Below are 26205 nucleotides of genomic sequence, written 5' to 3'. Positions count from 1 at the left end.
TCAGGGTTGGTTTAAGGTTTGCTCTGGTTTGCATCTCTGTAGGTATAAGACTTTATTATTTTGAGTCAGATCACAAAGTCGTCTGTAGCCCAAGATGGCCTTGAACTTAAGATTCCTCTGCTCTAGACTCCCAAGTGCTGGAATTGCACGCATGTGCCAACATGCCTGGCCAAGATACTTTTAAATAGATGATATTTACTAAACTTAGACATGCAAAGTCCGCCTTTCGTCAGAAGGAACTGTGATATGGTTTTTGCAGGATTTCTCTGCAGGAAAATAATTTTCAGAGTTGGTGTAAAGATACTACTCGCTGAGCCCCCAGTAACAACTGAGTCAATAGATAAATCTGGTTTACGGTTTATGTGAACTGCAAGGCAACCACCATGCCAGGTAAGATATGGTCTAGGCACTAGGACTGATAAAAAATAGGGATCAACATGTGTGATACTTGGTAGACAGAGTCCCAAAGTGAGTCACTTCAAAAGCATTATGAAACCTTGTGTGGGCGTGCCTGGCTGTAATCCCAGCATTTGAGAGACTGAGGCAGTAGGATCAAGAGTTCAAGTGGCTAGTTGGAGCCCAGCCTGGGCTATAAGAGACTGGGTCTCAACAAAAACCAAAACCAAAACAGAAGGCTAGAGAGGTAGATGCTCAATGGTTATGTGTCCGCTTTCAGAGGGCTAGAGTTACACCCTCTTGTGGCCTCCAAGGGTACCCCTAAGCATGTCTATATTCATGTGCATGCTTGTACATGCAAGTGTGTATATATACATGTGCACACATTCCCCCTACAAAAACCATGCAAACAAACATTAGAAAAATCAATGAATAAGAACCCTCATTCTAATGAGGAATCAGCCCCTTTCTGCGTTCTTACAGCGAATACAGATATTTTTTTATTTATTATGTATATAACATTCTGCCTTCATGTATGCCCGCACACCAGAGGAGGGTGCCAGATCTCATTACAGATGGTTGTGAGCCACCATGTGGTTGCTGGGAATCGAACTCAGGACCTCTGGAAGAGCAGCCAGTGCTCTTAACCACTGAGCCATCTCTCCAGCCCCCAGATATATTTTTATCATGACTAATTTATAGTGTAACACTTCACTATTAAAAATTACTATGTAGGTTCTGGGAAGCTAGCTCAGACAGTAAACTGCTTGCCATGTAAGCATGAGGACCTGAGTTCAAATCCCACTTAAAAAGCTGGGTGTGGTGACCTGTGCCTGCACTGCACTGGGGAGGGAGATACAGGAGGAACTCGGGAGCCTAAGCTTCACGATTGGTGAGAGACTGTCTCAAAAAAATAAGGAGGAATAGCAAATGAGGAAGACATTCAGTATTGTCTTTGGTTTCCACATGAATGTGCACATATACATGCACACGCACGTATATACAAGAACATGTAGAACAAAAATGAATTTGCAATGTAGCAAGGAATGTTTGTAACATACATTAATTTCTAAAACATGCTAAAACACAGACTCAGGCTGGAGAGTTGTCTCAGTGTTTCAGAACACATGTTACTCTTGTAGAGGGTTTTCTGGGTTTGGGTCTTAGAACCTATATGGCAGTTAACAACCATCCACAACCCCAGGTCCAGGGGATCCAACTCCCTCTTCTGGCTTTCTTGGGCACCAGGCATATTCATACACACAAAACACTCACACACATACAATAAAAACAAACAAATCTTTTCAAAAACACACAGTGGTATACACCATTAATCCCAGCACTCAGGGGGCAGAGGCAACAGAATCTCTGTGAGTTTCAGGCCAGCCTGGTTTACTTAGTGCGTTCTAGGCTAGCTAGGGCTACTTGGAGGATCCACAAAGCAAACAACAACTACAACAACAACAAAAATCAAAAACATGCCCTCCCTAGTGTCTCTGAAATGGCTCTCTTTGAGAACAAACACATTAGGCCTACTTGCTCCCTTGCCTCTCCCAAATACAGTCTATGTTAAAATGCCTATAGGCACTCTTTCCTTGTTAAAAAACCATGGCTTCAGTGAAGAATTATATGTCCCCGGGTTTTACCGTTTTTGACTTTTTTATATGAAAATTCAATTACGCTGCATGTCTCTTGGAACTTGCTTTTTAACACTAGGATTCTATGATTTCGTCATCATGGTGTGTAAATTGCCACTTTCGCAATGAACTCAACCCCATTTCTGCATCGAGTCCCTCAGTGAGCGCTGGGTCTCTCACGAGTCTTCCTGACCATGTGCTCACCAGCATTGTTCTTGGCTTCCTGGGCACAGTCAGGCACATTTCTCAGCTTCACTGCTGCTTTATGAGTTAGGGACTTATACAGACCAGGCGAGTCTTGAACTCTTGTTCTTCATGCCTCAACCTCCTAAATGCCAGAATCTTAAGCTTGCTCCACCACGCCCAGCTCGCTTAGTTTCCTTACAGTGAGGTGGAGCCACGTCCATGAACTGTGGCTGGGGAGCTAAGGGCACAACCTGGTTCCTCTAATGCCCTATATTCTGCCTGGAGCACAGGGTTGAGGGTCAAGCTGGGGGTGGGGGCCTGAGGGAAGGCTCTGCTTCAGGGATTCATGGGGAAGGAGTTGTGAGGACAAAATGGCACGAGGTGGGGGAATAGTGGACTTCTGTCTCTTGGTTACGGTGTCTCTATCAATGTCCTGCTTGTTGATATTGTCCCACAATTATTCAAGATATCCCTGTTGGGAGAAATGGGCAAAGAAGGCAGTGATCTCAAAAAGGTTTAGCAACTAGGATTAATTCTATGGTAAACACAGAGCCGAAAGAGCAAAACCACACCAGCCTCTGTCAGTGCATCCTTAGGGAGTTTGTGGCTTCAAAACAATATAGGTGTCTCTCAAATATTAAGGTAAAATCTGCATTGTTTCACAGGACTTTGTAGTTGTTAAAGAAGTCACACTTGAGAGACTGGTAGACTAGCTCAGTCTGTATGGCTTGGTGTGTAAGTTTGAGAATGTGATGTCGAACCCCAGTACTCACACAAGGAAGACGGGTGTGGTGTATGTGTAATCCCAACCCTCAAGAGGCAGATTCCAATGGATCCCTGGGGCTTGCTGGCCAGCTCCCCTTATCCCTATTAGTGAGTTCCAGATCAAAGAGAAAGCTTGTCTCACAAACAGGTGAACAAAATCTCCTCTGGTCTCCACACTGGCATGCACACCTGTACTTATGTACTCTTCCTCCATTACTCAGAGGGGGGACCCCCCCAAATCAAACTTGAAAAGCTGAAATCAAGAAGTAATTCTTTCCAACAGGCTAGTTTTCCACAGGTCCTCTGAATGGAGGCTACAATGAATGTGCTGGAGCGAACTGTCTTTGAACACCAGGATGGATAGTCTATTTACTCTCCACGGAGTCTACTAAGTCCGCAGTCTTGGCTGATCATCTCCTAGAAGGAACTTTGGAAGAATTATATCCCTTTGGTTGAGGGCAACTGAGCATGTTTCTATCCGGTAAACAGTGGTAAGTACCGTCCCGCTGAAAAGTCTACCTCCTCATTGAGGGGCTATGGCAGAGCACAGAACTGAGGGCTTTGGGTTCCTCTCTTCTGCAAACAAAAAACAAAGCCTCTGCAATTTGGAGAGGCTTTTGTCGAGAGCAAAACTCTGAGCTCTCCATCCAACATGAACTTAAGGATATATTCTGCACATTCTTTTAATGTCTATCACAGGAGAGAGTTTACAAGTTAGATGAGGTTTCTAAACTTACGTCCAAGTAAAAATAGAGTATTACCACAGCCAGAGATTAATAGGACAACATTCATTGAGAAGATCACAGGAAATCTGAGCATGGGAGCCTACTTACGAGCACTTCTAGAACAGGGTTGTCATCCCCAGCCCTAGCTCCTCAGTGTTCAGTAAAGCCAACTTAAAGCCTAAAGGTCAAATTCCACTCCCTCTTGGGGTACACGAGAGAGCCACATTAGCTTCCACATGGCATTTGAATGACTAGCTGGAACGAAACATGAACTAAACTTTGAGCTTTCTTAAGAGAGAATGGGAAGAGATGGCAATTTCGATGAGATACTGTCGGGGTTAGTGTATACCTTGAGGTAACTGTTCATTCCTTGGCCCCAGCCACACTTGAGAGATTCTTTTAGTAGTTATCTTTCCTAGGCTCACTTTTATGCAAAGGCTGCTGATCAAGGGCAGGTCCTATGGTTTCCCTAGAGACCAGAAAGCGTTAATCCATCTTTTCAACATTAGGAGTGTTCAAAAGGCTCACAGCACAAAGGGCCATTCTCATGGCTGGAGAACCAGAGGGATCACTGGAGACTCCCAAAGGACCCCATTTTAAGGAAGAAACAAAAAATTGGGCTTCCTGCCCACCACATCCACCGAGGTTGAGAGTCTCATGATCATACACCTAGCTGGGGGCACTACCTGCTACCAAAGAGGCAGTGGTGTATGTACTCGACAACCTCTCTGAAATCATGGCACTTATCCAGAAAATGGTATTATCTTATGGCGTATTGGGAAAAGTGGGTGAGACCAGTGAGGCCATTGCCTGTGCTCAGGCTGTTCCCATGACTGCCAAGAGAGAAAGCCTTGGTGCAGGAAGGGAGGGGAACAGGGGACCTGTACGCAGGCCTTGGTGTACACAGTATTTCCTCCCACTGTAGGCCGAAGGACTTGCGGGTGCTTCAGTTTCTTCTTCCTGTAAAGAGGGGAGAGTGACCCAACCTTGTGGGCTGTTGAGAAAATGATCCTGAGTTACAGGTGTGAAGCACTGCACGGCGCTTCGTACAGAGTGAACATTCAACAAACGGTGCTGTTTACGTCGTGACACTATTGTCACCTAGACTGGGGGTCACGTGTTATTAGTCCGGTGACCTCTGAACGGGATGTGCTAGGTGGAGAAAACGCTGACTGGTCCTGAAGAAATGCTGCTTACTTTTCAAGTTGTGATTTTTAAGTTTTTCATTTTTTTAAAAAAGTTATGGCAAAGTGTATGTGATACAGTTCAGATGGTCAGCCTGCGGCGTGAGTGTGTCTGTATTACTGCACAGACATGCGCACTACCAATCTCCAGAGTGTTTCTCAGCTCGGCAATTCCACATTATAAATACAGCTTCCTGCTGGCCCAGATCCTGGCAAGCGCTGTTTGTCTTTCTGTCCCTGTGAATCTGACAACTCATCGAGGTGGAATCAAACTGCATTTGACCTGTGTGAGATGAACTGTGTTTTGACATGCCCTCGTGCTCCTCCCATTGGAGGGCAAAGCCTTATATTTAACCAAAGGCCATTCTTAGTTCAGAAGCCTCTCCTAAACACTCTTTTAGTACACCCTAAGTTAGGGCAGCTCAAGAATTCAGGTCACTTCTTCGAGACAAAAAGCATTTAACACTGCTTTGTGAGTTCCTGCTGGAGAAACAATGGCCCAGCAGTTAAGAGCCCTGGCCACTCTTCCAGAGGACCTGGCTCACAACTGTCTGTAACTTTAGTTTTAGGGTATCCAAAACCCTTACACAGACATAAATGCAGACAAAGCACCAATGTACATGAACTACATTTAAAAAAAAAAAGCAAAAAAAGAAGAATAGTGAGTCCCAAACCAGTTCCCATGAATATGAAGTCAGAGGACAGACAAATCCATATATCAGGCCAAATACTGCAGAACCTTCTGGACTGGGAAGACCAGGGGTTTCTGGCCTGGAATGGACACTGTTCTGTGTGTTGGCTCATTCCTAATTCACCTGGCTGCCCAGAGGCTCTTAAGTCCAGCATCTCCCGTTCTGCCCTCATCATCTCCAGTCTACTCCTCTGAACAAAACCTTGCCTTAACTGATGGCATCCGCTGAAAACCTTGCCTTAACTGATGGCATCCGCTGCCTAGATGCTTCAAGAAGCCTGGAAATACCTTCATTCTTTGTGTGTGTTTAGGCATGCATGTGTGAGGAGGCCAGATAGCAACACCATTAAGTGTCTCCCTCTATCATTCCCCATCTTATCTTTTGAGACAGGATCTCTTACTGAAGCCAGAGCATACCAACTGGCTAAACTGGTTGGCCCCTGAGCTTCAGGGATCTGCCCTGTTCATCCCTCCCCCACCCCTACTAGGGTGACTGGCATAGTTGAGCATACCTAGTTTATTCTGTAGGCGCTGGGGATCCAAACGCAGGTTTTCATGTTTGCACAACTGGCACTTGGCCAGCTGAGTCATGGTCCCAGCCCAGAAACACTGTTAGACCCTTCTATAGATCTTCTGCCCACAGTCCACCAATAAGCTTGACTTGTAAAAGATTTCTTTAAATCTTTTTCTCCCCTTCCACCCTCAGTAAAGAGTGCTCTGCTTCAGATTTAATCACTGTCTGCTGGACTACCTTCTGGGGCCTGCTGCTTTCCATTCCGCACCATCTTCTACAGGACCAGACAAATCTACTTGTTAACAGCAAACACATTCCGCTTTGCTACCGAGCCCTCTTTCTCTTGTGGGGATACAGTCAGACACCAGACTGGTATGCAGTGCTGTCTGTGTTCTGGCCTCCCATGACCTTTTGAGCAGAGTCTCTCACCACTCCCAGGATCCACCACACTTGAGAAATTGGAGTCACTTAGAGTTCTTCACAAACACTTGACTTCTCTCGGTATCTTTGTTTATGCTAATCCTTCAGCTTAAAGTATTCTTCCAGCTTTCCTGCTCTAGTAAGCTGGGTGCTCCCACCCCGTGTTCCCATAATACCTGGTGTATACCTAGCATTACACTTTAAAGACTGTCTCATTGTTAAGTTATATTTGTTTGGCTTTTAGAACTGAGTCTCATTGTACACTTGTGATTCTTGCCCCTGGGCCTCCCAAGTGTGGGCATTACAGGTATGTACTACCATGTCTGTGTGGCTTTTATGTTCATTTGCTCCAAGAATGTGAGCCATTTCAGAGAAGATACCAAACATCCTGGCAGTCTGTGTCTTGACAGTGCCTGAACCACAAGCAGGACAAATGAATGTGCAGTGAGCAGACTCTGCAGGTCAGGTCTAGGGCAGCGAGGGAGAGAGTGCAGACCCCTGTGTGTGCCAGGTCTGGGGCCACAGCGCAGAAGGCACAGACCCCTGTGCAGGTAGGTCAAGTCTGGAGCTATGGGGAAGAAGAAGGAAACGAAAGGGAATGGGGAAGGTACGGAAGGAAAGTAGGCACACAGGAAAGAAGAAGCAAGACTTCTCTGGGCCTATCTCAGTGCTGGAGATAGTGCTGAACTCAGTCCCTCTTACACGATAGGTAAGCACTTTGACTGATATCCACAGCTCTGTATTTCTTGATGACACAATTATATATAGCCTAAGAAATCTACTAAAGGTCAAAGGCAAAAATAACTGCCCTCCCTCCCTCACAGTTGACAGTATTTAGAATAAGCTAACCGGGAACTATGTAGCCCAGGCTGATCTGAAACTCATAATCCTCCTGCTTCAGCCTCCCTAATGCTTGGATTAAAGGTGTGCACCACCAAGCCTTACTTTGTACTTCTCGCCGGGCGGTGGTGGCACACGCCTTTAATCCCAGCACTCAGAAGGCAGAGGCAGGCGGATCTCTGTGAGTTCGAGACCAGCCTGGTCTATAAGAGCTAGTTCCAGGATAGGCTCCAAAGCTACAGAGAAACCCTGTCTCGGAAAAAAAAAAAAAACCAAAAAAAAAAAAACCCTTTGTACTTCTCTATATTAACAATGACTAATTAGAAAATGAAATGTAAAAACTTCATTCAAACAGGTTAAAACATCCTTAGGAATTAGTTTAACAAAAAATGTATAAGCCCTATATACTGAAAGCCATAAAACTGCTATGGGAAATTAAAAATGACTAAAATAGAAATGTAAACCATGTTCACGAACTATAAACCTTAGTACTTCTAAGAAAGTGATTCTCTCCCAAAGAGGACTGAATTCCACAGCATTCCGATGCTTGTTGTCCAGAAAATGACACACTTATTCTAAGATGTCCAGAAAATGACACACTTATTCTAAGATGGACATGAATGGGAAGGCCAAGGATGTGTACACAGTGCAAATAATCTCAAGTCAGGACTGTAAGCCTGCACTATACAGGGAGACCTTGCCTTCAAAATAATAGGGGCTGGAGAGAGGACTCCGTGGTTAGGAGCTCTGGCAGAGGATCCAGCTGGGCTGCCAGCATCCACAGCAATACCTCTACCTTCAGTTCTAGAAAATCTGAAGCTCTCTTCTGGCCTCTGTGGGCACCTGCACTCATGTGCACACACACCCCCACACAGACACACATACATACACATAATTAAAGTGAACAAATCTAAAGAAATGAATGACTTGTACACCTTGCTCTCAAGTGGAGGCTGAGCACACAGATTACTAGAACAGACCAGATCCATATTGGACAAAAAGCAGTTTAAGGGAGAAGGATAGGCTTGGGGTCATGTTTGAGTCCATCACGCCAGGGATGAAATGGTGGTAGTTGGACCATGGGGTTTCTTGCTAAGTCTGTGCAGACCAGAGCAGAGAGGGGAGTTGCTGCTGACTGTCTGGCTTTCTCCTTGATTCTTATTCATTTAGTCCAAGACCACACACAATCGGATGTTGTGTCTACAGTCTGAGGGGACCCTTCCTCCCTCAGTCATTTGTTTCTTGAATGTTCCCACAGATACATCCAAAGATGTGGCTCAATGGTGTCCTAGGCAGTTCTTGATCTATTCAGGTTGAGAATCAAAACTCAACCATCACATATGGTCCAGTGATGGGTCTACAAAGATGCTAAAGCAATTCAGTGGGGGACATTTGGTCTTTCCAACAGATGCTTCTACAATAGTGATATTAAATATGAAAAAATTAGAACTATGTCCTTCACCTCACACCATATATAAAACTGAAGCAGATTACAGACCTACACTTATGAATTAAAACAACTGGGGTGGGGGTCCCCACCTATACCATCCTGCTACTCAAAGCCAAGCCAGGAGAAGTCTGGACCTCTTGGTGAGACTCTGTCTCAAAAAAGAAAATTAATTAATTAAACATAGAAAGTTTAGAATTGGATTAGGCAAGACCTTTTTAAGGAACTGCAAAAAAATGCTCTATAAAAATTAAGACATGATAAAAAGAGACCTCATAAAATTATAAACTTAGTTTTTTGGAAGATGCAGTTAAACAAACAAAAAAATCTCTGTTGAAATTTATAGAGCATATTACTGACGAGTGGATTCTGTCCAGGTTTACAAAGAATTATAAGTCAGGGCTAGGGTAAGGCACCATGACATAGCATTTGCCCAACATGCTTGAGGCCTCGTGCTTGATCCCTAGCAGGGGTGGGGGTAGGGTGGGACTCAAAAACTGAAAAATATTAAAAATATTACCACACCAACTAAAAACTGAAGAAAGACTCATCAGATACTTTCCATTTCAGGAATGAGCTTACTTGGACAGCTGGCACACAAAGAGCCGCTCAGCAGCATTGGACACTAGGGAACATAATCTAGAAATCACAGGACAGTATGCCCTACTGTGGCTAAAATTAAAGGCTGATAGTAGCAAAAGCTGGAAGGGATGCGGAAGAACTCCAACACTCGCGTACTATTAGGAGGACGGTAGAGTCACACCCCTTTAAAACAGCATGGCGGTGGATTACTGAGTTAAACATACACTTACGGGGTGACTCACCCCTGCTCCCACAGTGAACCAAACAGAACTAAAAGTGTATGTCAAAACAAAGACTTTCCCTTAAACTATATCCAAGGAGAACTATTCTTAATCAACAGATATTGCAAAGAAGCAAGAGTCATTACCTGGGGTGGAATACTACTCAGTAACAAACAAGAATGAAATACTGATGCACAAACACAGACCTCAAAAACACACACCTAACAGAAAACCAAAGAAACAAGCTCTTCTGCATGGTACCATTATAAAGCAAATATTATAAATTCTAGAGTAACAGAACTCCGACATGTTCTCTAACTGCCAAGAATTCTATTCAAAACTGGCATAAAGACTGAACGGCTAATGTTCTAAAAGAGGTAATCAGAAACTCTGGAATGGTCAGGTAATAGATCTTTCCTCCTTTGTGAGGGAGGTGATGTTTTTGACAGTTTCTTACCTAAGCTTATTTTTGTAGCCACACTTTGAAAGAGAAAATGTATAGTTATGTCCATTACTTGGGACCACAGCTCTTCTTCACTGATGCTTCTAACTGTTTTGGATCCCGATATGAACAAGCTAAATGTAACAATATTACGTTTGAGGTGTTGGAGAGATGGCTCAGTGGCTAAGAACACTACTCATCTTCCAGAGGACCTGGATTCTATTCTCAGCATTTAACATGAGGCAGCTTAAAACTTCAGTGACTCCAGTTCCAAGGGATCCAACACTTTCTCAACTCTGTGGTCACCTGCATGCATATAGTGCACACACACATGCACACAGGCACACAGGCACATATGCACACAGGCACACATACATGCACACAGGCACACATGCACACACACATGCACACAGGCACACACACATAAACCTTTCAAAAAAGGAAGTATGCTTGAGACAAACAGGGAAGCTCAAAGGCAGACCTGGGAATGATCTGACATTAAAGAATTAGATATAGGAGTGTATGTGGAGCTGACTCTGTGTCTTTAAAAATCATTACTGTGAGCCAGGCAGTAGTGGCACACACCTTTAATCCCAGCACTCAGAAGGCAGAGGCAGGCGGATCTCTGTGAGTTTGAGGCCAGCCTGGTCTACAAGAGCTAGGGCCAGGACAGGCACCAAAGCTACAGAGAAACCCTGTCTCGAAAAACCACAAAAGGGAGGAAGGAAGGAAGGAAGGAAGGAAGGAAGGAAGGAAGGAAGGAAGGAAAAAAAATCATTCCTGCTAGCGATACACACAGATACATCTGGAAGTATTTCTAGATAAAATGGGAGATGTGTTTTACATTTGCTTCAACTAGCCCAGAAAATTCTAAGAGCAAATGAAAAGGAGGTTTGGGTGAAGAAACGAGAGACAAACTGCAGTACAGGTATTGTATGCATGAGGGTTCCTGATACTATTTCCCCGCTCTTATTTGTGCTTCATTTCTGTAATTATTTGTGTGTGTGTGTGGCACTGGGAACTGACCTCAGGTTCTTGCATGTCTTTGGCAAGTATTCTACCAGGATATATATATTCTTCTTTTTACTAATTCACATGGGGCCTGGGGCCTCACTAAATCGCTGCCTGGGTTGTCCTTGAATGTACTCTGTCCTGGATCCTTGGTGTGTACTTTGGATCTTTCTTCCTTCAGACTCTCAAGGTAGCGGAACTATAAGCTGGTACCACTAGACCTGGCAGTGTTTTGGTTTTATTTTTAATTTGTGATTAAATGTCTATGTGGGGCGGGGGGGGGGGGCTTCACATGTGGCAGTCAGAGGAAAACCTTTGGGAATCAGTTCTTTCCTTCTACCACGTGGAGATCAAATTCAGGAGGTCAGGCTTGGTGGCAAAGGACCCTTTTATCTGCTGAGCCATCTTGCTGGCCCAATGTGCTTGCCTGTAAAGAGTTATAGGCACTCATGGTAGATCCAGCACACAGAACTGTTTGCATTTTACTTAGTTAACAAAACAACGGTGAGTGTGTGTGAAGGGGCAAGCACTTTGCCACGGTTTAACACTTCCTCTTGTCTGGGACCAGGGCAACTCCCACATCCATATCACCTCCTGGGCTTAGATGGGCACTGGATCTTGCAGTCCCCTCTGGACTCTGTATAACAAACCATTATTAACCACAGTCATTGTCTAAGCTGAGTCTCTGATAATCCACTGCTTGTTAATTCTTGCATTACACTGTGCAGTTTGTTCTTTCAGTGGTCAGAGTGAATTTTTATCTCAAGTTTGACAGCTATGTCCCTGTGGAAGAGCTTATAGCTGAACAACCTGCCACCATTGAGGAGCAGCTCTGGCTTCATGCTCTGAGGCCTCAGCTAGGACAGCCACTCTGCAGAGGTCCACTCACATTCTTCAGAGATGAGAGGATTTGGTCACTTGCGGGGCTTGACAGTGACATTCTGTTCCTGATGCTGGGCTTCTGGGTTTGCCATGATATTCTGAAGGAGTTTGAAGGTTGTCTCACTTACCGGGAGACACTGCCAATGGATTACCTGGAGCAGGGTCCTAATGCAGTTATGGATCAGTTCTGAGATTTAAATCCTAGTCGTCACTGAATCTTGTTGAGCTGCGGTTGTCTTTTGTTGCACAGGCTAAACTGGTAATTGCCCAAAGGAGGGTGCAGGGAGGTTTACATATCATAAGATATGCAAAAGTATAGGTCGGAGCGTCTGGGGCACAATACACCTGGAGTTCCTGTCAACAATCATGACTGTTACATGATGTCCACAGTTGCAGTTCTGCACCAAAAATGCCTATAAGTCAGCGATGTAGGTAGTTCCTAATGTTAACTATACAGAAACCATTTCACTCAATTAGATCAATACCCTGAGCTACCCTGTCAGTGGCTTTCGTCTTTCGCTGAGCAGGAGGCCCTCTTTGGTTACACTTCATTAATTAAAAAGCAGCTGAGTATATTTTGAAGTAAAAAAAAAATCACTGAGACTTTTCAGGAAATTTGATCAGAAAGACTCACTTTCGAAATTACTTATTCCAATAATTACCACAGAGGAGAACCGTGCCATGGGCACAAGAAGGCAAAGAGAAAAAGGATCAGTGCCTCGACTGAGGGTCTGATCCATAGCCCCCTCCTCACTGGCCACCCCTCCAGGGCTCTAGAAAAGGTCATGGAAATCCAAGGACTCACACCACAAAGAATATGCCCAAAGAAGATTCATGAATGAAAATTTCAACCCAGTGCCAGAAGATGCAAATAGACCTTTGAAAGTGAACTCTAAAGCAGACAGAAGTTTCAGTTTGAGTCAAAGCAGCGATGGTGCTCGCTAAGGCCAGAACTGAGCTGAGAACCTTATGAGGAAGGCATGTGGCGTGTGATCGAAAGATGAAAATGGCCTGGCCCCAACCATCAGCTCACAGCAGTCCAGGTAAAAACGAATCAGAATGTCTGAAGCGCTGACAGGACTCGCTCGGGAGTTCTCATGATTTAAACACTGAGACATTAGAGAGATTTCTATTTGTTCTTTTTCACAATCCTTATCATTTTGAACAACAGAAAGAACATGTAGCTTCATGATTCTTGCTAATAATCAACTAGTCCCTGCTGCTTTGATAGTTATTATTACTAAAAATGATGACATTAAAAACCAAGAACCTCACAGATAAGAGGCGAACATGCCAATCCTACAATAACAATGTGGTTTTATAGTTTTGGTTTAAAGCAATTTCTAATCTAGACCATTGTAGTTCATTCAGTCATTTTACCAATTCCAATTTGTCCAAATATATTCACTAATACATAAAAGTGTGATTTGGATCCAAAAAAGTAACTCACTTTTGAAAAACATCACAGAATGGGGTTTATTGAATTACCTGGTAGTCAACGCTTTTGCTGCCAGCTAGGTAATGCCACAGGGTACATTGTTTCTGCAGCATGAGCAGAAAGCACCGCGCTCAGGGCAAAACGGCCACAGAGAGGATGGCTTTATTCTTAGTGGTAGGTAACAGTAACCTATACAAGAATTTCCTGGGTTACACTGGGAACCATGCAGTTTGATGAAATCAGAGCTCGGAAGGGGCATCAACAGCAATGACAAGCCTCTGGCTTTTACTAACAATCTTCAAAAGCTCTCTTCATTCTAAGCTTTTGGCCTCAGTTACAGAAAGAGTTGTTTCAATGACTATCAGAATTAGTGTGAAGTCAGTTTTGTTCTGGCTTCATAAATATTAAGTACTTATAGAGAATGAACCCTTTGAGAAACAATATGACCGACTTCTCTGGAGCCACGGAAGAAAGAAGAATGAATGTACAAGTAGGAAATACAGACACGCAAAGGAGACAGCTGATGAACCTTATCATAAGGGAGGGAGGGGAAGGAAGGATGGAGGGAGGGGAGGAAAGAGGGAGGGAGGGAGGCAAATAGGCAGGTACGCAGGAAGGAAAGAAAGGAAGGAAGGAATGAAGGGAAGAGGGAGGACGGAAGGAAGAAACTAGAAAGAAACTCGTCATTATCTAGACCCTATGAACTCACTACCAGCCTGCATCCCTCAGACAACTCTGCAGTGGATCAGAGCAGCCCAGGTCCCAGGAGTAGACACAACCATGACCCAAGAGGAAACTGCTCTGCTTTCACAACGAGACTGTCACAGCAAGCACTGGTATCTACAATGCTGTGCTTACAGTTAACAGATACTCATATTGGACATACACTCTCTCACATGGGGTAGCTGCTAGCACAAACAATGTCGGGGAGACAAAGCTGATACAGCCTTCCAACATTAAGTCATTATTAATCTAAAGTAACTGTGTCAAGGAAAACATGCACATGAAAACCTTGACAACAAACTAAGAAAGTATCTAAGAAACAGCAACCACAAAAGAACCCCCAAATGCATTCATTCCACATCATGCCTCAGCCTAGAGTGTCAAGTTCTTGGCTGCCTTGGGGCTTTTGCAGAAACTCCTCCCCCAGCAGGCTTCTTCCTTGGCTTTTTTCAATTTTTGTTATTTTCTTTCTTTCTTTTTTTTTCTTTTTTGAGACAGGGTTTCTTTGTGGTTTTGGAGCCTGTCCCGGAACTAGCTCTTGTAGATCAGGCTGGTCTCGAACTCACAGAGATCCGCCTAATTAATCTATTTTTAAGACGATCTTTTCTAATTTTACATACCTATCCCAGTCCCACTCCCTCTCCTCCTCCCGCTCCCCACCCCACCTCCCATCCACACCTCAGAGAGATAAGGCTTCCCATGGGGAGTCAACAAAGTCTGACACATTACTTTGAGGCAGGACCAAGGCCCTCCCCTCTATATTTAAGTTGAGCAATGTATCCCTCCAAAAAGAATGGGTTCCAAGAAGCACTAAGGATAAATCCTGGTCCCATTGTCAGTGACTTCAAAGACTGCCCCAACCACACACCTGTTACCCACATCCAGAGGGTCTAGTTTGGTCCTATGCAGGTTACTCTGCTGTCAGCCTGGAGTCAGTGAGCACCCACTAGCTCAAGTCAGCTGTTTCTATGGGTATCCCCATCATGGTCTTGACCCCTTAGTTCAAATTATTGTTCCTCCTTCGCTTGGACTGGTTTCTGGAAGCTCAGCCCAGTTCTTAGCTCTGGATCTCTGCATCTACTCTGCTTCCATCAGCTGCCGAATGAAGGTTCTATGGTGACAATTAAGGTAGTCATCAATCTGATTACAGGGGAAGGCCAGTTCAGGTACCTTTTCCAATACTGCTTAGGGTCTTAGCTGGGGTCATCCGTGTGGATTCCTGGGAATTTCCCTGGTGCCAGGTTTCATGCTAGCCCCATAAGAGCTCACACACTCAAGATATCTCTTTTCTTGCTCTCCCTCTGTCTTCCCCCATCTCAACCATCCCATTCCCTCATGTTCTTCTTCTTCTTCCCCTTTTCCCCTCCCCTTCCCCTTCCACCCTCCCTTCTCCCCCTAACCCATGCTCCCAATTTTCTCAGGAGATCTTGTCTCCCTTTCCAGGGGATCCATGTATGTCTCTCTTAGCGTTCTCCTTGTTCTCCAGCTTCTCAGAGGTTGTGGACTATAGGCTGGTTATCCTTTGCTTTACATCTAATATCCACTTATGAGTGAGAACATACCAAGTTTGTCTTTCTGGGTCTGGGTTTCCCCACTCAGGATGGCTTTATCTGGTGTCATCCATTTGTATGCAAATTTCAAGATGTCATTGTTTTTTACCACTGAGTAGGACTCAATTGTGTAAATGTACCATGTTTTCTCTAACCATTCTTCGGTTGAGGGGCATCTAGGTTGTTTCCAGGCTCTGGCTATTATGAATAATGCTGCTATTAGCACAGTTGAGAAAATGTCCTTGTAGTATGATTGAGCATCCTTTGGGTATATACTCAAGAGTGGTATTGCTGAGTCTTGAGGTAGGTAGAGCCCCAATTTTCTGAGAAACCGCCATACTGATTTCCAGAGTGGTTGTACAAGTTTGCACTCCCACCAGCAATGAAGGAGTGTTCCCCTTACTCCACATCCTCTCCAGCATAAGCTATCATTCGTATTTTGATCTTAACCATTCTGACTGAAGTAAGTGTTGTTTTAATTTGCATTTCCCTGATGGCTAAGGATGTTGAACATTTCCTTAAGTGTCTTTCGACCATTTGTTCAAGGCTACTTCCCACTTTCTCTTCTATGAGGTTCAGTGTGGCTGGATTTATGTAGAAGTCTTTGGTCCATCCTGGCCACTAATGTCTTGGGTGACATGTCACCACCAAGAGAGATCATTCTAAGTACACTGAAAGACTGCTTCTGAAGTCTTAATTCTGTGCCCCCACAGTACTGGTACCTATTTGAAATATATGCACTCATATGAGCCTTACAAGCGTTACTTTATTTTCGACATCACTGACACACAGCAGGTGAGACACAGAAATCTGTGTTTAAAGCAGCATATAGGTACTCCATCTTTACCTGATTTTATCAACTGGACTGGGGCTGACACACTTTCTCTGAAAAGGGTCAGATGGTAAAGCTTTTAGGCTTTGTGGACCAGGCACCATCTCCATTGTACACTCATTCCCTTCTCTTTCTTTTTCTTCTTCCTAACAACCTTGCAAAGACGGAAGTACTCTTCTTGGTTTACCTACCACATGGAAACAGGCTGTGGCCTGTAGGCTATGGAGTCCTCACTCCTATGCTATACTACAATGTGCACTCTGAGATCAAGCCCGAAGTGTTTACTTCTATCCCAAGAATACCTACCACAGTTCTGAACATAGAGAAAATGCAAACATAGGCAACTTAGAAACAATGAAGAAAGAGAAGAGAAAAATGGACAGGTTGGGGCTGGCAGGCATTTCCAAGGGAGATCTAGCACACTGTCTAGGCCAGACCAACAGGGGTTTACAGATAGCAGGGAGAGACAGCTTGTCACAGTCAGGGCTTCCACCCACTTCCACCTTCAGGTCCTAAATTTCGACTCTGCTACCATGGGCCATGTGCTGGTGCTTGCTGCTGCCTGGGGCCCATAATGAGCTTCTTCGAGGCTGCTCGTACTCTGTGTCATTGCCATATCTTACTATATGGCTTTCTCACAAACTGCTGGCTTGTGGGTAGCAGCTGCCTCGGGAGGTAAGAATAACCTGGCAGACACAGATGGACCTGCCCAACCACTCTAAGTACTTCCCAAACAGCGGCCAGGAAACCTCCTGAACAATTTCTGGAAGGAGGAAGCAGTTTCTCCCGATGTAATGTGACTCCAGATACTGATTGAGAATGAAGGGAGGGAGCAGTGAGCAGCTGGGATGCTGCAGAGCCATACTCAGAAGTACAAGGATACCAGGGAGCTCAGCATTGCCTGTGGAGCCGGGAATGTGGACAGCATCTCTGGTAACAACAGTCTGAGGTCAGCACCATCTGGCACAAGAGAGGGGTGACTTTCCTCTGGCATCCCCAGGTTAGCACTAGCAGCTGCCCCAGTGACACTGGCTTGCCAGGCTGGGAGAATGCAAGGATGGAGAGCAGGGCAGAGGTGCTTGCTTGTGTCCCTGAAGAGTGGAGGCGCCCACGGGAGACTGGCTCCATGTGGAGGCACTTTCTTCCTCCTCTTTCACATGTTGAGATCCCAGAATAATTCACTGCAGTGTTCTTTGTCAAGTCCCTGCCACCCCACATTCACCCCCCCCCCCCCATCTTTATAGAAGAAAAAAGAGGAACAAATGGTCCCCTGGGCGTTGTAACCAAGCAAGCAGATGCTTCCAAAGGAAGGTAAGTGTCAGATGCACAACCGTATGACTGAGGAAAACACATTATCTAACTGAGCTCCACTGCGTCACAGCAGGCCCTCCGTCTCAGATGAGTAAGAGGTAAAGGATGCAAATGATGTGCTAAAAGCAGGCTCTGATTAGGGATGGGGCAGGAGCAGTGTCAGGCCCTTCACCTACAGTCTGTCTTTATGGCTGTGATTAGGGATGGGGCAGGGGCAGCATCAGGCCCTTCACCTACAGTCTGTCCTTATCTGCCAGAAGAGCCAACAGTGTGTGGGGCATGACACAAAGGTACAAGGAACAGCTCATGGAGGAAAGGAATGACAATTTTGGGAAACGCTTTGGAAAAGAGCAAATGAAACCCCAGGTTTTAAGGCAGCCATTCCACAGAGTGCCTGAGGAGTCTGTTTCTGAAGAAGGCAGTTCACAACTAAGTGAAACCCTGGCAGGCACACAATTTTGAATGTACAGCTCAGGAAAGCTAAGATAGGTGGAGAAGGAGTATACACGGTGTACGCCAGACACAATGTCAGGGAGAAGCGCTTCTGTAGGACTCCAAGAGCAGCAGCAATTACTCTGGACACTGAGGGTACTGACAAAGAGTTGGCCGGAGCCACGATGTAAGTGTTCTTTTAGACTGAACATCACTACAAGGGATGATGTCCTCATAACTAGCAGGGCTTGATAAGGTCTGTCCCTCTAGGGTCCCCAGTGTGCAGAATCTTTGTCAGGCCTGCAGAAAAGAGGTTAGAGCACCAGGGTTCCAGGCTGGAGGGGTTAGTGCCATTCTCATATGAAGCTAAGCCACACACCACATCGGACCTTCTGAATGCAGCAGGTTCTTTTTCTATTCCACTGCCATATTGCGACCCAGCCAAGGGGCCTGGAGTAAATCTTAAGACTCTGAACTTGCAAAACTATGAGTTCTACAAACCACTCTTCCTTATAAAGTATCCAGCCTTGTACACACTATTCTAGCAACAGAAAGTGCCATTTTTGAGTTGCATGCTGAGGAAAATATTAGGACTAAAGAATGTTAAGAATGCATTTTTTTCCTTTATGTCTGATATGATTTAACAACAACTAAAAAAACCCACAACTAGGAAATAGAAGTAAGTTTCAGGAGAAAGGTTTGCACTGTTAGGACACTTCGAAACAAAGGAGCTGTTGAGGTAGCCGATCTATCACTGGGTTGTCCTCAGCCACTCTGGCATCATCTGACAAGAATCACTACCACCATCAGAGTTAAGGTGTAGACACCATGGATGAGCTAGGCTAGGGCAATTCCATCAGGCAATGCTTACAAATCAACTGAAGCAGCAACTGCGATCTGGACATCAGGTAAGAAAAGTAGTAATTTTGAGGCTTCCTTTCCTAGTGCATTTTTTACTGTGGGCTACATTCCATATGGTGATGTTTCCCATCCACCATGCACATTCAAAAAAACTAGAGCAGAAGGAAGATTGACCTAGTGATGTAAACAAGGTGTAGTTGGAAGCACTCCCAAGCTGGAGCTCTCTTTCCAATTCTGTTTATCTGTACACATAATTGATACAAAATTGCTTCTCCCAGGTTTAATACTTGAAAAAATTGTCCTAATGTAGAATGAGTTACCAGTCAGGAGTACAATGTGAAGCACCATGCAAGATGGAGATGGCCAGGTAACACCGAGAAGGAAGAAGAGTCCTTCTCAAATGCATGGCCAGCTCTCCAGTGTCTGTGAGGTGCGTCAGCATCAGGTTTGACGGGGAGGCTTTCTTTCCATTTTACGGACAGTTAAGGACTTTAAAAAAAAAAACCCTAAAGTCAGTATCTGTACATTGTCTGACACCATGGCTATATAGGGCCAAAGTATCACTTCCATATATTGTTTAATGAGATATAAGCAAATTCTGCCACTGAATGAAGCCAGCCCAACCCCTTTGTTTTTGGTCCTACCTCAAGCTGGAAAAGCTGCAACTCCTTGGTCAATGACTAAGCAGAAATATTATATACCAAACTGCCACGGAATGAAGGGCTTAGTTGACTTGCAGCCTAAACCTGATGCCACAGGCCACTGGCCCTTCTACAGCAAAGAAATGATACTGATTGATTATGCAACAATCATTTACCCGCAGCCCCACTGTGGAAAACCACCAAGAAGGGCTGCTGGGGATGTGCAGAGCGCTGCCTCCTTTATGTTCTCCGCCACCTTTTATCACCCACTAATGACTAGGAGATGAAAGACGGCTCTCAGAAATCCTGGAAGTCTGGAGACCTGACACTGGGTATATATTTTGAAATCGTAATCTGTCTGGGGTAGGGTCACTGTATCTTGACGATAGTGACATTCTGTACTCAACTGTTTTCTGTTGTGAGGTGCTGTCCTGGGACAGATGGACATTAGGAGGTTTGGTTGATCACTGATCCCCTTATCCACTGTGACAAGAAATGTTTTCAGACATTATCAGATGTGGGAAACATCACCCTACCTGCTGAGAAACACTGGTTTCTTGGAGAAAGTTTCTTGTTAAGACCTCAATATAAAATAAAAAGGGCCATGTGGGAACACTGAAGGTTCTCACCCTGATTATTATAGTAGAATATTCCTAAGTGTATGCACATAGCAAAAGTATACTCACTGTGCACAAGAAAACAAAAGTCTTTCCACATCAGCAGCAGAGTAAGTTTTGTGAAGCCTTCTGCATCATATTCCACGACACCTCTAAGTAAGAACACACACAAAACCTTGTAAAAATAAGATTCAAGAGCAACAGAAGTAAGTTGAGACTATTTAAAAGGTGACTGAACTACAGACAGATTTAAGGCATGCATTGCATCAAGAAGGGTCTAGGGTTTGGAACGAGAGTACTGAGGTTCATGTCACAACCTTATCATTTGCTACAGCTCATGACCTCACTCAAATCTCTTAACCTGTGGAGATTTAGCTTCCTCAACAGCAGGAAATTATGATATCGGTAAACTTTTTAAAAGAATTGCAAAAAACAATGAGGATAAACCACAAAATGGAAACATCAGTCATCAGTTATGAGTAAAGAGACAATCTAAGAAACCAATCAGCTGGGCATGATGTCACAGGTCTTTTATCCCAGCACTAGGGAGGCAGGGCCAGGTGGACCTTTGGATCTCTGTGAGTTTGAGGCCAGCCTGGTTTGCATCGCTACTTCCAGGCTGGGCTACAAAGTAAGACCCTGTCTCAAAATGAAACAAAATTTAAAATGAAACCTGGTCACAGATGACATTACAGTACCAAACGCCATCTGACTATCTGAACAGTGAGCTTAAGCATCACTTTATCCAGGGACCAAATAATGGTGACACTGACAAGATAATTGGGATCATACGGGTATTCTTGCACTGGTACCCTGGCTTCTGTCTTCCCAACAAAGCAGCAACATCAGTGGGCAAGTTCTGATGGAGTGTCAAGGGACAACAGTTCCTGACTTGCTGAGGGTGCTGGCAGAACCTGGTAGGTTCACCTCATCAATTTCCCACAAGAATGGAGTGGTAAATGATGTTGTTATTAAACAAACAATGTTTGACGACAACACTGAGCATATACTGGGGACAGGAAAATACTCATTCACACAAGCAAGTCTCTGACGCCTCTGAAGAGATCTCTCTCCCTGTCTGATCAATGCTCTTGACGATTCCAGTCTAATACGGGGACATTCCAGGACACATACAGAAACTAAGATCCCAAGGACCAGGTGACCTGCTCAAGGAGGTGTGGCTATCATTCAGATTTGACTTAAGCCAACAAGGCTACCTTATGATTGGACAATTAACCCAATATTGTAACCATGGGGTCTGAACTTTTTAGCCCCCATACCTCACAGGCAAAAACAAAATATAATGCCTTTTGTGCCTAAGCATATAATTCGGTAATTCAGTGGTAATCATTTGTAACTTAATAACTACATACTGGTAGTACTATATTATTAAACGCTGTGCATAATAAAATATGCAAAGCATTTATTAAAATAGAATGACACTGTAAAACAAACGTAATTTTTTTTCATTTTTTTCTTATACCCAATGGATGTGTGTAGTAACCTTTGGGGTGTATATAACCCATTCTGAGATCATTGTGCTAGTTCCTTTATTTTCAATGACATATGCTAAAGATATTCTACTCAAAATTTAGATCAGTAATGTTTATTACCACTATTGTATAAAAATGCTCTCTTAAAATGGTCACCAATAAAGCAGAAAATAATTTCAATTATGAAAGACTTAGGTAAAAGACAACCATGTTGCTTGATATTGACTTTTCTATTTAGGAGAGAAAAAAACGTCAAGCAGTCGGTGAGAGAACTGTCTGGCAGTTTTCCAGCAGCCAGAGTTCTGCTCATAACTGCGTTATGCTGTGAAAGCTTTACTTTTAGTTTCATTTGCTTTTACTTGCTCACTTGGTTTTGTCTTCATTTACTTATTTGAAATTGAAATCTTGCTTCTGTTTATATATTTCTATCACTTCCTAGTCATTTCTGAAATAAGTAAGCAGAATACCGAAATCCCGAGGACCAAACACTGGGCAGGGTGCTCCACCTTTAAAGGCTATGAAGGAAACACACTGATGTCCCGACTGTGCTGAGCCTCGCTGGAAGCTTACAATACCCCTGACAGCACTGAGAAGAAACAGCTGCAAACAGCATCGCTGCTGGCATCCAGAGGGAAGGGCAGGCGCACAGGGCAGCAGTGGGAAGAGCCGCTCCATGCTTTCCTTGCAGTCATACGCTTTCCCACCTGCCTCTTGTATCATCTTCTAACTCCTCTGCAGTATAACTCCTCACTGTCAGGGGTAATGTTAGGTTTCCTTCCAGAATCTGTGAGGCACTGCTGGTGACAGAGTCCTGTCAGCAGACCCGGATCCGGGGAACTACAATGTCTGGCCCCTCTTCTAGATGTGGGACTTCATTGGATCACTGAACTTCCAAGTCTCAGTGCTACCTGCAATAACATGGGCCTGACTGAACCATCCTCGATGCCCATCATCAGCTGAGTAATGGAATTTCATTTCTCTATAAAGGAGAATGAAATTCCAGGGCTTGTAGGAAAATGGACAGAACTGGAAATCATTATGCTAAGCGAAATAAAGCAGACTCAGAAAAGACAAACACCACATGTTTCCTCACATCCATGGAATCTACTTTCAGATATGTGTGTGTAGGTCATGAAAGGAGAAAGAGCAGCACAAGAAGGGAGGAGAGGATGAGGAAGGATAGGTAATAATACATGTGGTAAGAAAGCAACAAGGGAGGCTATTTGGGAGGAAGAAGGGCAAACAACGGGAGTCAGGGGGTCTGGGGAGGGTACTTAGGGGAGGAAAAAGAACAATGTAGAGTAATGTGAATATGGAAAATGCCATAATGAAACCCATTACTTATATGTTAACTTAAAAACTAATTTTAAAATACATAGAAAAGAAAGAGCCCTGTTGGTCACCTCCAGACAACTAGAAGACAACGGAGATGAAGTGCAGTTCAAGCCACCCAAAGTTCCACAAGAAGCAGGCTTTACACCCATTTAGGGACACTACCCTAATTGCTGTGTTTGGGAGAGGCATGCTGATGCTCAGAGGACATACTTGGTTCTATTATTTGCTTAAGAATGCTAAAAGCTAAGTTATCCTGGCAGCTCTAGGGTAAGCACCGAAGCCAGAATGTCACAGAGAAGGTACGACATTCCCACATGTGAGAAGCAAGTACACTGTTGGTGTGTAGTATAAACAAGGAAGAACTTACGTGCCAAAGTGACTAAGAAAAGCAGCGATGTACTCTCTCCTTTTGTGATATCCTTGAATCACATACTGTACCTGGAATGGGAACCCAAAGCTGAAAATCAGTACAGCAAGGCTTAAAATGCTTTATTATGAAAAGCTGAGAGACTCCGAGCAGCCGAGGGAACGGGAGATGAACACCCATGTTCCCACCCTGCACTCAACAATGGTGAGTATTTTGCCTAGTGCCACATCCAGTTGTCTACTTCTCTGTCTGTCAACCTATCCATCAATCTTGCTGAAACACTGCAAAGGAAATTAGAGACATCCTGACAGTTCACCCCAAATACTTCATTTAGTATGCAGCTCCGCAGGAACCAGACATTCTCATAGGAAGCCACAAACACAGTTGTCACGCTCAACAGGTTTAAGGAACATTGTGATGTCATCTGCTACCCTGTCCATGTTCAGTTTTTCTTCAGGGCCCCCCAAAACATTGTTTTTAGAGCAGTGTATAATTCAGGATTGGATATGTTACTTATTCATATTTTTAAAATCTTTTAATCACATAATAATAACATTGTGCATGTGTGTGTGCATGCACATATGTCCACACAAGCATGCATAAATGGCATTGCCTTTCATAGAGATTGGGTTAATTGTCTTATAGACTGTCTCAGTCTTCTGCTATCTTTATTGCCTGTGTTTTCCTATACATTAGAAGCTAGAGCTAAAGGTAAAATTAGATCGGGTTAAAGGTTTTTGGCAAGAAATCCTTCTAGGTAATACTGGGCTTCAACATTTGAGAAAGTCACTCCATTGTAGAGGGATGTCTCCCTTGTCATACTGAGTGTATGATGTAGTATACATTCACAGACACACACCCCACTTCTCAGGGCAAGCATTCTACTTGTGTATCTCTCAAAGCTAGGGAAGACTTGGTTCCCCATAAATTATTCAGTTAACGGCTTCAGCATCAACTGGGAGATTCTTCTTTGAATTATTTCACTTGGGGTTGAAAAATGGTAATGTCAGAAAATTCTATTATCCCTTTTATAATTGTTAGCAGACACTCTCTACAAAGATATTTCATTAAGGGGGGCTTTTGGTTATTTTGAACTCTGATTGAAAGGGTAAGATAAAATTAAAAGGGTAAGATAATACCTAATTCTTTCAAAAATCTTAATATTCAGAATGAGAAGTATTACAATGATGGGCGATTTTATTTTGCATTTTTGTATATCCTTGTTAGCACAAAAATGACAATTTCTACGAAAATGTTAACTCATTATGCTAGGTAGCTGAACGTAAGTTATTTATACAATAGCTTCTACCATAAAAACACATCCTTTTTAATAGTCTCACTGTGACTGAAAAAAAAAAGAGACCCCACAGCAAAAAAAACCAAAAAACTAAAAAACCTTCATTGACTTTAGACATATCGCATTCCCATGGCTATGGAGAACTCAAGATAAAGTACTTAGCATAACCTTAACACAAGTGGTCCCAATAGCCAGGCTCTACCTTAGAAAAGTAAAACAATTCTATTTATATAATAGCGGTTTATGTCAATTTACAAAAACAGTGCTTACTTTGCAGGCTTAATGCAAGATCAGATGTTATTTTCAGAAAAGAAAAACAGATGATAAGTTTGCTTAAGTGGCTTTGTTTAAAAAAAGGATGAAAACAGTTCTGTGTACTTGATTTTAAAAACAGAAAAGCATTTTAACAGAAACCCACAACAAAACTGGCTATAAAGATAGATTCCGATGTAATTATGGAAACTCATTTGAAGAGACTGCTCCTAAAAGCAGTCCATGTGTCCTCGTTTAGAACAGAAGAACACCAATTTTAAAGACAAGCAAAATTAATGAAAGGGAACCAGATAAGAAAAACACTGATTCTTATATTTCTGAGAAAACGATATTCTATTTTTTTTGTTGAGGAAAATGTATGACTAGAAATTAATCTCAATTGGGGAGTTTTACAAAGCTTTGCTTCTCAGTTCTGGACGACACAATTTACATTTTTCTCTAAAATTCTGGAACACAGATTTGAAGGCAGTGCAAAGCCCCAGAATGTAAATAAGAATCCTGCCCTCTACTCTGGCTTGGAGGGGAACAGGGAGGCGGGGGTGGGGGGTGTTGTCTCAGCAAAAGCCACCACTCCATGAAGCTAAGTGCCTTGGAATCTGGGCCAGTACCACATGCTGTAGCCTTGCCAGATTTCAGTTTCTCTGACATTTAAAAACTGATACTGAAGCCTCTGAAATATTATTGTTCTTTAAAAATATGTCCTATAGAGAAATGAACTATCTTCTGAATGAGAGAGATAAACAAAAGATCTATTTTCTCAGCCAATATGAACGAGTCAACAGGAGCAAAGAAAACAACACTTTGGCAATTAAGCCAACTGAGTCATAGTCCATATGGGATGGGAAAGAGGCAGGGTTAATATCTAGTGCATTAATATCTCTAGTTTTCAGCTAAATATATTGGCTGAATATTAACAAGTATATGCTCACACTTGTGGGAAATAGTTGATGACCACCATTACAGTAAACTCAGCTATGTTCTCATGAATATAACCAAGGGCAAACTTTAGATAATCCAATATGGTGGAAGACCAGCCGACCCGGAATTCTTGCCCCTAGAGGAGCAAAATCCCTGGCCAATTGCTCCTAGGCA

General features: G+C 43.6%; 1 protein-coding gene across 3 annotated transcripts in view; it reads right to left on the bottom strand.

Annotated features, from left to right (window-relative positions):
* Window positions 1-26205, bottom strand: part of Babam2 (BRISC and BRCA1 A complex member 2) — a 384660-nt gene that overhangs the window by 52199 nt on the left and 306256 nt on the right. For all 3 annotated transcript variants that reach the window (XM_075955398.1, XM_075955401.1, XM_075955399.1), the window contains exons 9-10: window positions 23544-23614; window positions 20418-20500 (exon numbers count right to left, since the gene is read on the bottom strand). In XM_075955398.1, coding sequence (XP_075811513.1) covers window positions 20418-20500; window positions 23544-23614 — 154 coding nt within the window. The remainder of the gene's footprint in view (window positions 1-20417; window positions 20501-23543; window positions 23615-26205) is intronic.

The sequence above is a fragment of the Microtus pennsylvanicus genome, chromosome 21 (assembly GCF_037038515.1).
Source record: "Microtus pennsylvanicus isolate mMicPen1 chromosome 21, mMicPen1.hap1, whole genome shotgun sequence".
In the NCBI taxonomy this organism is placed as follows: Eukaryota; Metazoa; Chordata; class Mammalia; order Rodentia; family Cricetidae; genus Microtus; species Microtus pennsylvanicus.
Note: the sequence above shows the minus strand (reverse complement) of the source record. Positions and strands in the feature narration are given on the sequence as shown.